Source organism: Crocodylus porosus, unplaced genomic scaffold (genome assembly GCF_001723895.1).
Source record: "Crocodylus porosus isolate Cpor-Errol unplaced genomic scaffold, CroPor_comp1, whole genome shotgun sequence".
In the NCBI taxonomy this organism is placed as follows: domain Eukaryota; kingdom Metazoa; phylum Chordata; order Crocodylia; family Crocodylidae; genus Crocodylus; species Crocodylus porosus.
Window position 1 is genome coordinate 75,101,968 of NW_017728909.1, and position 12,670 is coordinate 75,114,637.

A 12,670-nucleotide genomic window follows, 5' to 3' on the forward strand; every position below is an offset into this window, starting at 1 on the left:
TTTTTAAAGTTTGTTTGCAACCCTTTCCTATATTCTTACAACCCATTATTGGGTCACAACCCATGGGTTGAGAAATGCAGGTCTAGTTCAACCCCCTGCCTGAGGCAGGACTAGCCCTATCCAAACCATCCCATGCAACTGTCATCTGAATGCTACATGAGACTCCCCTCAACCCTGACACCACACAGACCTAAGACCTGACACAGGTAAAGCAGGGGAGCCCCCGGGTCAACATCCTGCTTCTATGAAATCCTGACAATATACATTCCTTGCCTCTCACAACGTTTCTGGGTCATCACAGCTACAGTGTCAGCATCACTCTTACGCTGACTGTAAAGAGCAAGAAGGTATAATGGTTAATGTGTGCTGCCTTGTATAGTCTATGGAGAAGCACATTCTGGAGGGGTGCATGGTGGGGGTGCACTGGCACACTTACACCCTGCTCTGATTCCTGCTCCACCCAAAGTTTAACACCACCTGCCTGGCAGTGGCACTTCTAGTCAGGCAGCACTGAGGGAGTCACTTGACTTCATGTCTCATCATAATCTACTTGCTCCCTTCTAAATTTTCATTCATAGATTTCATAGGCATTATGGCTAGAAGGGACCTTGCAAGATCATCGGGTCCAGTCTCCTGCCCAAGGGCAGGAAGTCAGCTAGGGTCAGATCACCCCAGCAAAATAAGCATCCAGGTGTTTCTTAAAGGTATCTAGAGTAGGTGCTTGCACCACTTCTTGGGGGAATCTGTTCCAGACACTGGAGATTTGGACAGCAAAGAAGTTTTTCCTTATGTCCAGTCTAAATGGTCTTCCAGCAGTTTGTGACCATTAGACCTTATCTTCCCTTGGGGTGCCCTGGTGAACAGACATTCCCCCAGTTCCTGATGCACATCCCTTGTATACTTATAGGCTGAGCCTTTGCTTCTCCAAGCTGAAGAGTCCCATGCCCCTCAGCTTCTCCTCATAAGGCCTGTTCTCTTGACTTCTAATCATGTGCATGGCTATCCTCTGGACTCTCTCAAGCTTCACATCCTTTCTGAAGTGTGGAACTCAGAATTGGATGCAGTACTCCAGCTGAGGCCTCACCAAGGCTGAGTAAAGTGGGAGGATGACTTCTTGGATCTTGGTTGAAATGCATTGGTAGATGCAAGCCAGAGTTTTATTTGCTTTGCTGGCTGCAGCATCATGTTGGTAGCTCATTTTCATCTTGTGGTCAATCGTGACCCCCAAGTCTCTTTCAGTGGTGGTGCTAGTGAGTGTAGCACTGCCAAGCCTATAAGTATGATGTGAGTTTTTTCTCCCTAGGTGAAGCACCTTGCATTTCTCCATGCTGAATGTCATCAGGTTTTTATCTGCCCACCTTGCAAGCCTGTCCGGGTCAGTCTGAATTGCCAGGCTATCCTCTAAAGTGACCACATTTCCCCATAATTTGGTGTCCTCTGTGAACTTAGCCAGTCCACTTCTAAATGTTTTGTCTTATAGAAATGTTTTAAGTCACTGTAATCTTGTTGCAGGTCCCTGGAGGGAAAGATTTTATGGGTGCCAAGCCTGCTTGGGCATTTAATAGGAAGCCTGCAGCCTCAGAGATGCAGTGTAAGAGTGGATGCAGAATAGAGCTCAATCCTTTGAGCAAGAAAGTCAGGTTTGCTGTCTTCTGGGTGCATCAAGAGCAAATGAAGGGCTCTCAAGCACATCTGACTAGTAATTGTGACATGTCAGGTTTGGGCATTGTATACTTTCAGCTGTTTCTATCCACTTTTCCTGTTCCACTGGTCACATCCTAAAGTTTTCCATCTCTTTTCTTGCTTTCCTTTTCTGATTTTTTTCTTGCAATGTTTTTTATTTTCTCTCTTTAGTGACTAAATGGACAGCAGAATGGAATGAGCTATTTAATGCAACTCTAGTTAGATTCTTATCTGCATGAGAAATGCATACAGGATAGGCAAATCATTATTTTAATTGTAGCTGGTAAAGTCAATCTAAAACAAATCACCAACAGGTGCTCTTCAACCAAAAATGTGTTTAAGAGGTTGCACCAAATTTACAAAATCAGGTCTTGTCTATACTGAAACTTGACCAGTGTAATTTACTTTGTTTATTAAACTGATGCAAACCATTTTGTAGACACTTTTATTTTGGTGTAAGAATGGATTATCATTGTCTAGCTTCAGTCTGTTCATAACGGACTTAAAAGAATATCCACACATTTTACACTGCTTTAATTCAACAGTGCAAATCATAATCAAAAGTGAAGTTAAACTGGTAGATTGATGTGCACAAACAATCCCTAAAATGATATGGTTGATACGATTGATATAGTTACATTGATACAACTACCTGGTGTAGATACAGCCTGAGAAAGAGGTATGTGTCTCTTTAAAACAGTTTATAACTGCGATGAGCTAGGTAGCAGCAGTCTGCATGTTTCTATGGCTTGAAAGGTAGAATGACTAGCCTTTTGTAGCTTCCATTCATCTGTCTGAGAGGGATGAAGACAGAGAAAACAATTAAAATAAGCTTAGGGCAAAGATATGGGGCAGAGAAGATGAGGACATGCAGACCATGTTTGTATTAGGAAATAAATTATTGTCATGATGTGTTAACAGCCTCAGGTTTATTAATACATGTTTAAATCCTAGTACAGATAAAACAGTTGTAGTTTTAATGTGTTAGCAAAAAAGGGAGGGGGGGAAATAACATTGTCACTCTAGTCTATATAGCAATGGATGCTATGGTTCTAAGATTATTACTTTGGATGGGAAGTTTGCTAAAACAGGCACCCTGCTTTCCTGCACATTTGCTCAGTACTTGTAACATTGTACATTCCACTTCAAAGTAAATATAATGTAAATGACATTGTAAAACCTGCAGTGATAAGTATGAGAAAGTTAGAGAAAGCCAGAATTAAATTTTTTTCTCCAATCTTTGTGTGTATGCATTATGAAATAGTCTTTAATTGCATGCTGGGTTTTTTCTGTAAAAATCCTACCTCATTCAGTGCACAGGATAGATGGGACTTGTGGAATTAATATTACTTTTTTATTCTCCTTGTTCTATATGGGACTGCAGGTCTGTCTTATCATATATCAGAGCTTTCATGTATTATATAACTATTAATTTTCTTATGGACTTTTCTCTGGAGTTTCTCCCTAAAATATTTAAGTGCTTCACAAACCTTAATGTTTTTTTTCTTCAAAATACTCTCTGAGACACTATGCTGTTGTTATCCTTGTTTTTAGAGGTGGGAATAGAAGTACGAAGAGAAAAGGGCTCAAACTGTCCAAATTGGCAATTTGGGGTGCCTGACCTGAGGCAGCTTGCATTTTCATAGCACTTCCAGTGTTCAAACCACAGGTGTAACTGATTTCTCTTACTGTTGTAAGTATTCAGCGTTTATGAAAATCTGTTCTTAGAGCCTCTAGTTGGGCAACAAGGATAAGAAATTGAGGAATCCATAGTTAAATGACTAGCTAGGAAGGCATATTTTTAAGTGACTTCCTGACTATTATGTAACAGCTCTGTATGGGACATACAAGTGTAGAATTCCATTCTGCAGGGCAGCACTTGATTGCTTTAATCTTGAGACCTTCCTTTTTCTCCCTGCCATCCTCTGCCTCAGTAACTGGACACCTTCCAACTTCCTACAAACAACACTGCACAACCCTGATTTGTTTTCTGAGCACCATCTATCTGGCACATTGAGTATGGGCAGAAGACAGAGGTCCTATAGAAAAAATGGACATGATTTAGTTAGTAAAGACTTGTTATACACACAAGGGGCCCAAATGAGTGTGCAATAGCAACTTCAGTTCTGTCTTAACAGCTTCCTAATGCCTAAGCCCTTAGCTTTGTAACTCTAATAGTCTTTTAGGATTTCTGTGTAATTTCTTAAGTGTTTAAAAAAGGAAACTGTAAAAAAAGGAAAAAGAAAAAACACAGACATTCTATTGTGTAGAACCATTATGACCCCCAGCGTTCATTAGCAAGGCTAGAGCCATTGGATGACAACAATGACTTACGCCACTTAGGCTAGAGAGGTAACTGGTAATATTTGTAAACTACAGTCTTCGAAGAGGATTAGGCACTAGAGAATGATGAGACTTGCTTAGTCAGTGGAATTCACAGATTTTCTTTACAGCATCAAAGGAATATTGAGACTTAGGACTCCTGGGCTCATTTTTCAGTTCTGGAGAGAAGGGTGTGTAACAGACACTTTTCTGCCCTTGTCCATCTTAGCTGGTCTCTTTCTCCCTCTGTTTCTAGCTGTTATCCACTGTCTCCCCACTGCTCAAAGTCAATCTGTTCTCTGCTGTCACTTCACTCTGCCTAGGTGCTAAGAGGTGCAGTGAGACCAGGAGGCAGTTTCCTTGGAAACACTGGTAAAATAGGTCATCAAGCTCAGATACTATCAGATATGGAGACTTTTGGTTTAATTATAATTCAAATGAGAAACTGTTGCCAAAGTCAATTAATCGCTTAACCCTCAACACACATAATCTGTAGCTGTTTTTATATAATAGAATTTATATAATTTTTATATAATAAAGATTATATTAAATAATATTATAAGAATAAAGATAAGACCATAATAAGAATTATTAGAATATTCTATTATAGAATACTATAAGAATGTAATTCCTATATAATAGAATTGCTCTTATTATTGTTTTTATTAATCATTCACAGCCATAGGGGAAGGCTGTGGTAACCCCAACTCTTCTCTATGGCAGTGAAGCTTGGGTGGCCTACAGGGACCACCTTCACCAGCACTACTTCTGAAAGATCCTTGGCATAAAGTTGGGAGATCATTGCACAAATGCCAGTATCCTTATCAATGCTAACACCACCAATATGGAAGCATTGATTATTCAACAGTAGCTGTGGTGGACAGGGCATTGTGTGCATGTGCCTGATGTACATTTACCAGGACAACTGCTTTATAGGCAGTCTTCGACTTACGTTTCAAGTTACAACGTTTGCACTTACAATGTTTATAAATTGACACCGTTTCAACATTATGACGTCAGTTTCGACTTTACAATGCTTGATGCGATGCTATGCAATGCGATGCCATGCCAGTGAACAAGTTTCCTGTGTTGCTTAGCTCCCTGGAGAACATCTGTCCAAACTGCCTTGGACACTTTCTTTAAGAAAGCAGACAAGACTCCAGAAAAACCTGCAGCCAAGACTCCTGAGAAGACTCCATCCAAGAACCCTTGAAAAAGTCCAACCAAGAGCCTTTCAAAAAGTCCAGCAAAGTCACCTCAAAGAAGTCCTTCCAAATCAATATGATTGCTATTTACAATATAAATACATTAATGTAGCTATATTACTCATCTATAATTGATCGAGTACAAAATTCTAGGGTATTTTTGTGAAAATAGGGTATTGGCCCTTGGTTCAGGAACCAATTCCCCATTTATAACATTGTTTCTTATAAGAAAATTGGTTCCGAGTTACAATGTTTTGACTTAAGATGAAGTATTCAGGAACCAATTGTGCTCTAAGTCCAAGGACGGCTTGTACACCCAATTCAGCCAAGGACAAAGAACACATGGGGGGCCAGAGGAAGCACGTCAAGCACACCCTCAAATGCTTCAAGGACACCCTCAAGGCAACATTAAGTGCGGCACTGACATCACAAATTGGGAAAAACTAGCCCAGGAAAGGGCTACATGGCAATGCCTTGTGAGAAGGTAAATTTTACTTTAAGGAAAACAGTCTCTCCCTAGAGGCAGAAAAATGACAGAAACCGAAAGAATGGAAACAAAATCAAGAAATCTGTGGTCCAACCCTCCCTTTAACCCCCCCCCCCCGTGGTGTCTGCCAGAGAGCCTGTGGCTCTAGGATCATCTGCCTTTGCCATCAACAGACTCATCTATAACCCTTTACTTGACCTGTAGGAGTGGTCATCCTTGACCATGAGGGATTGCCAATGATGATGAACCTGCAGCTGTCCTAGCCAATGAAGTCACCTCTGATTTCCTGGAGCTTAAGGTAAGTATCTGATGCAAGAGTCTTTTACATAATATTTGCATTCCAAAGACAATTTGCTTTCAAATATACAAAGTATTTCTAAGATACAAAGGACTTATTAAGTGCTGCTATTTTTTTTAGGGTTGTTGGTTGTAGCAGTGTTATCTAAGGACATAAGAAGAAAAGGTTCTTTGGGTAAATGTGATATCTTTTATCAGACCAACAAAATAGTTGGAAACATTGTTCTTTGCAAGCTTTCGAGTACAAGCACCCTTCTGCAATTTTAATGTAATGTTATTATGCATTCTCATACTTCTGGAGATGACTGGAGCATCTTCTTGTTTACTGGGTCAGAGTAGCAGTCTTTCCAGTTGGGATATTGACCTGCTTGTTTTTATTTTGTTTTTCTTATCTTTAACCTTACTGTTGTAGCAGCATCAAAAATGGACCCACCTGAAGGGACAGGAAGGACTGCTCTGCAGAGGGACAAAGTGTGGAGAGAGAGAGAGTTTGTTCCAGTTAAGACACTGTTTGCCCTGAGGGCGAGTGAAGCTGCTCTGAAGGCAGCCCTCTTTGAAGTGGGAGGAGTGATTTGGATGAGAGGGACCCAGAGAGGTTTGAATGAGAGGGACATTAGCAAGAGCCAGGGAAGAGTCCTTGCCTGAGACTGGCTGAGAGGGCTTGTGTAAAGGGAAGCAGTTTTTCCCAAGGAGGACAACAAAGGGGAGAGAGAGGAGTTGAGAGACAGGCTGGAGGCCAGGAAAAGGATCTTGCCATGGCTCTCCCTTGGAGAACCCCTGCCAGAGCCCTGCAGAGGTGGCAGCTAGAGGCCGCACTGAGAGTGCTGCACTGTATCTGTTCTTCCTCCCTTCCCCCTTAGAGCCCTGCAGGGCAGGCACAAGAGAGAACCTGCCTGTCAGGAGACTCTAAGCCTGGGAAGACCCTCCTGCAAGCTCCTGTGTGGCTGGGTGACCACAGCGAGGGGGGACACAAGACCTGGAGGAAACTGCCCTGGTTTGCTCCATGAGTGAGAAGGCATCTGGAGAGGAACAGCTTGAGTGTGCCAGGGGAGCACTGGGCTAGAGGGGCAGGGGGCTGCTCCAGCCCACCAGACACCCCAGTGCAGGCAGGACCCAGGGAGGGACTGTATGTGCCGGGTCATGCAGCCCAGACACGGCTCCCTGCTGTGCCAGGGGCAAGGGTCTGGGCAGAAATAAGTTCTCTTGCAGGGATCGCAGGGGAGGAGCCACCACCTGCTGCACTGAGACCCCTGGAGCTCCTGAGAGGGATGTCAGCCGCAGGGAACACCCACGGCTTCTGTGCCAGGGACCCAGAGGCAGCCCTGCTCCCTGAGAAACCAAGCCAGGGGCAGTGTACACAGGGTCCTCATAGTTACCCTGGAGCATACAAGTTATAGACTGAATGTGTAAGTTCTAGATAGTTTATTAGCTGGTGAATCAATTTATTTTTTGGTTCCTTATTTATCCTGGGTAATTTGTATACCTTCGCCTGGTCTGAGGTGTATTAACCCTTAAGCCACAATCGCTGGGTTATGTTTGTGTAACGTTATAGGTTTTATTTTATTAGTTATATATTATCTTATAAATAATTAAATTCTGTAAATAGTTTTATAACAGTCTGCAAGATTGTTTTGATTGCTAAGGGAGGCTCTCTGCTCGGGGATCCTGTAGCAGCTACCCAGGGAGCTGAGAAGGGCTATCGGGTACCCCAGGATCCCACTATTCAAGTGAGGGTGTGGGTAGCATTGCACCCAGGGTTACACTGTGTAACACCATAAAATATATTGTGTGTTTTTCTAGTTACTTACAGCCTGACTTGCTGACTGTCCTTATAAAAAAAGATGTAATGATTACTGCACCTATTATTATAATAAATGACTGTCATAGTGAGTCAGTTGATACTTCTGGAAGAGCAGTGTATAGATCACATCAAGCTTTTAACTGTACAGTTCAACATATCGCTGGTACTATGGAACCACAAGCAGGACCAGTTTAAGAAAAAGCATATTCAGGATAGTCCTGATTTTGCAAGATGTTAAGTGCAACTAGTGGGCCTTCTCCAGCCACTCCAGGGCATCTCTGTTCTCCTTGCGGTTGGCTCCGCCCCTTCTGGGCCTGTTCGTCGCCGGGGTAGTTCTTTTTCCCATGTTGCCACCCCATTCTCGCCTACCACGACTTGATGTTCCCTAGTAGGTAAGGCTAGTTCACGGGTCCCTCAGTAGCCTGGGCCTGGCCCGATGGTTGCTCATGGGGCTCCACCACTCCTACACCCCGGCCTCAAGCCTTCTGTGATGCATCACCTTCTCGTTCCCAGGGCTGTCCCTGCAGGCCTCTGATGTTGTTCCAGTCCTTGGACCCAAATGCTGGTAGGGCACGACTACCCCGCAGTCGTGTGCCTTCACCCTATCCTATAAGAGAGCCTGTGCCATCACCTCTCTAGGAACCTCATCACAAGCCCCTCCACCATGAGCACCTCTGTACTTTGTGTCCCCCCGGCTCAGAGACGCTAGTGTCCTTGCTACCCCTAACCGACCCTCCACCAGATTCCTGTCGGGGGAACCTTACAAGTAGGGAGGGCACTCCCCTCTGTCAACCACTAGTTGCCCAGTTTGGGCCCCTCTGTCGGAGTCCAAAGACCCCAATGGGAATCCCACCCCAATCACCCTCCAGCTGGGTTGTCCGTGGCTCTTTGCCCCCTCTTCTCAATACTCCGTCCACACCCACCATCTCAATACTCACTTCAGGGACCTCCGATGCTCCCTGGGTTGCCCCAGCCTTCCTTTGCTCACCCGGCCCATCGCTCCTCTGGAGATCTGCCGGCGTGCCGGTTGCCGTGCCTCTCTCTTCAGCCACCAGCCCCTCCGGCACGCTGGATCTCTGGAGACTTGCCTGCAGAGCCCGCTCCATTGCTGGTGCTGGCTGCAGGCTACTCTCCAGGCTATCTGCCCCCTCTGGAGCAGCGGCCACCATTTTTAAATCTGCCAGCCGGCACCTGATGCCGACGTCACCGGCCGGCCGCAGCTGTAAAAAGAGGCGGCTAACAAGCTGTGCAGGTTTTCCCTCTTGTTCCACGTCTCTTCTGTCCTAGGCTGCGGGTAAGTGTTCCGCATTACTGCGGCCCCTGGGACATTAAGTATCTCAAGTCCATGGAAATTAGGCTTCTTATGAGCTTAGTACTTTCCAAGATCAAATCCAAACTGATAGTAAAGCAAAAAAAAACCCCAACTGAGAAGGAGTGAAATGCCAGATAATCAGCTATTCAGTTTGATCTTCTCAAACATGAAGAAAAATTCTCAAGCATTTCTAGAAAAAAATAACATTAAAATACGTGGCAGTGGCTAATTAAGGCTGGACTATAGAATTTTTCACTTCTAAGTCACAGCTTTGAATTCTGTTCAGTTTAGTGGTGAGTGAAAATCATTACCACCTGACTGAGTGGGGAGAGGTAGATGAATCATTTGGAGGTGCTGACCCAGCTTAATTGCTCCCATCCTAAATCTTTCCTCTGGACTTCCATTACTGGCATTAAGCTAGTTTTAGCAATGAGGCCAAGGAATTAAATATAGGGGTCACTGTTCAGGGAATTGAGCAAAAGATTCCTTCTCAAGACAAATATGCTTTTTGTGAAGCAAAACTATTTTCTGTTGAGGAACTATAAGCACAAGTCCTGCCAAAAATTTAATGAGGATGCTCATCATTGTCACAAAGCATTTAATGGTATCTGTGGGGAAAAGGCACCAGTGCAGCAACTCTGTTTCTTCTCTGACATATCTCACTGCCCTTTTGTTTCTTCCCATTCCTAGACTGTATCCTCCTCCCTCCCTCTTCATATTATGGGGGCCAGTAACATGCACTCTCCTAATGTTGGAGAGAAATGGAGAGATCCACTTTCACTTCCTTCCCTCACAGCTGCCATAAAATGTACAGCTTATATATTTCCAAGCACATCTGTATGGTATCTTTGTAAATACCCTCTGATTTAATCTATAAAGGATCTTTTTAGGGATCAAAGTCCAGAGCCAAAAATTATAGAATTTTTCAAAGATCTTCAGATGATATTTAGAAATTAAAGGACTTGGAGGGAGATCAAAGTTAGGAATATGCAGAAGCATCATCTGAGTGGAGCTGAAAGAGGGGCAGGAGAGCCATGACTCAAGGGAACATCAAGAGAAGGAATTCTGAAAAGCAGGCTTGGAGATGCAGGCTTTTTTTGCACACCAAATGGAACCAGTTATGTTCCTTCAGCTGCAGGAGGATTGTGACCTACATTAGAGTTTAATATAAATGATAAAAAGGGGAGTAGACACCCTCTGGTGGCTATAGCTTGTGTGAATGTGTACTTGAAACTTGGCTTTGACATGCCTTTTCATTACACTTAAAAGCATGTAACTTCCATTCCCATTTAAATGTAAAGCTTAAACACTTTATTTAATCTACAGCATCAGGCACATAAGCATCACTTGTTTACTTTGACCACCTGAAACCTAAGATCCTGCACCTGCCTTTGTCTAAGGTAATTTGCATCATCACAGCCTCACAGGAGAGCTGAGACTCCTTACCAGCTAAGTACTGTTGTCCAGAGGGTCTTTCCATCTATTGACCCCTCTGTGAAATCTTATGAAATATGAACTTTCATTTCTACCCAGAAGAACTTTTACAATATTTTCTCTGATGCCTGATGATGGGTGTTTGCTCCCGAGAGCTCGCAATTAAAAAATTTTTTTGGCAAAAATCTTGTTGGTCTAATAAAAGATATCACCTCTGTCCACAAGCCCCGATTGTTTTTTCCTCTAGACCAATATGGGTACAACCTGGAAAATGAACTAATGCACATTAATTAAGACTTTTTACTTGGTCCTTAAAAGACTAAAAATTATGCGAGAAAGCATTTTTGTTAATTAACCTTGTAACATAAACCTGGGGGAATTCAGTCATACAATAGTTCCACAGAGTAACAAAAGGTATATATGAAGCAGAAAATAGGTTGGGATATCCTAAGGCTGCTAAAATATCATCACCATGATGTTCTGGAAGGACTAAGATGTCTTTCAGGCATGTGATACTTGGACACAGCTAAAACTAATGAGCCATTTCTGTACCTGTCTTCTTTTAAACGAAAAGTAAAGGATCAATAAAGCAAACAAGAAAGAAGCATCATTACTAATTCCATAATAAAGGCTGGAAAATTGGACAAAGCTTCACATTTGGTGGAAGCAACTTAGCAAAGCACTAAAAAGAGCTCACTACCTCATTCCTGTAATTGAAGAACTATTAGCTGACTTGGCAAAAGCAAATATAGTCTCAGTGCTGGTGCCCAAGGCAGATATTGACGGTTGCTCCTAGGTAAGGAAAGCAGATAGAGTTGAGCAGATAGAGTTGATTAGGAGAGCTGTTTAAAATCACACCTGCAGAACAGTATCAAGACGAGTAGCAAGGTGTGTTCACAGGGCTCGGGGAGAACCACATCAGGGTCCATGACATATGCAAGTGTCTGGGAGAAGCTGCAGTGGGACACCACCATGACCTCATTCGTGTGCCACAGTCTGGGAAAAAAACACATCTGCTTCTTATGATGCAAGATGAAATTGTGATTGCAGCAGTGTCCCAAAGGGAATAATCACTCATTGACTTGATGCCTCAAAAGGCAGTGTAGCAAGCTGCCCCAACCAGCACTGTACTTAGACTTTGGGCTAACTTTTAGTATTGGGCCCCCTTTTACCAGAGATAATGATAATAATAATCAGATAATGGAATAAAAATAACCATTTTTGGACCCCGCTTCTGTTTGCCTATTCCCGTGTCTTGGCCCTGGGCCTGACTTAATGGTAATGGTATGGAAGGATTCAGAGACCATCAGGGTTTGTAAATGATTCAGCACTTCTGCCTCACCTCTCACAGGTAGGAATGAGGCAACTGTTGGACAGATGGGCCCCACAACACGCAGCACGTGACCAGGTGCCCAGTCCCCTGGGCTAACACCGTGTCAGTGAGATGGTGCTTAAGGCACAACTGCTCCAAAAAGGAAACCAGCGGCTTTTGTGACAGTAGCCAGTTACTTTTTGGGCCCCCAAAGAACCATAATCCCCAGAGCTAAATACCCGGAAATAGTGTTTTCAAGGAGAATGGACACTGGAAGGGAGAAGCCGGGCAGCACAGACGGGAGCGCAGCGATCACACAGCCAAGGCCCCCGAGCACGTGGGGGCGGGGGCCCGACAGCACCTTTCAAGCGCTCGTGAGACCCAGTCGGAAACCAACCTGAAACACAAAGCACCCCCAGCGGCGCTGACTCACACTGCGCAAGCGCCCCACCTCCCTTGCTCTTCCTTTCTTAAAGCGTTTCCCATTGGCCGCCCGCCTGCGGTCTTTCGACGCCCACCAATCACTCTCTCCCTGATTGGTTTGACAGTCGGCGTGACCTCTCGAGCTACCCGCCCCTTCCGGCCTGGCCGACGCAGTCACTTGGCGGAGCCGCCTGTCAGTCTCCACGGGGAGACCCGCCCCTCTCTCCTTTGCGGGACGGAAGCGGGCGGTTGCGCTCCTTTTCGGCCCCTCCCCCCCCTCCGCCGTGCGCTGGTCCGGGCCCGCCGAGTCGGGATGAGCCGCGCGTCGCCATGGAGACCAAACGGGCCGAGATTCCCAGCAGCGTCCTCGACGACCTGTGCAGGTGACGCTGGG

At 44.4% G+C, this 12,670-nt stretch overlaps 1 protein-coding gene across 2 annotated transcripts in view; it reads left to right on the forward strand.

Annotated features, from left to right (window-relative positions):
- The first annotated feature begins 12,458 nt into the window (after positions 1-12,458).
- The window catches only part of DCP2 (decapping mRNA 2), a 26,430-nt gene continuing 26,218 nt past the window's right edge, over positions 12,459-12,670 (forward strand). Inside the window, exon 1 of one of the 2 annotated variants that reach the window (XM_019532485.1) lies at positions 12,459-12,659. In XM_019532485.1, coding sequence (XP_019388030.1) covers positions 12,607-12,659 — 53 coding nt within the window. In that variant the 5' untranslated portion in view covers positions 12,459-12,606. The remainder of the gene's footprint in view (positions 12,660-12,670) is intronic. The other variant, XM_019532484.1, reaches the window with a different exon arrangement.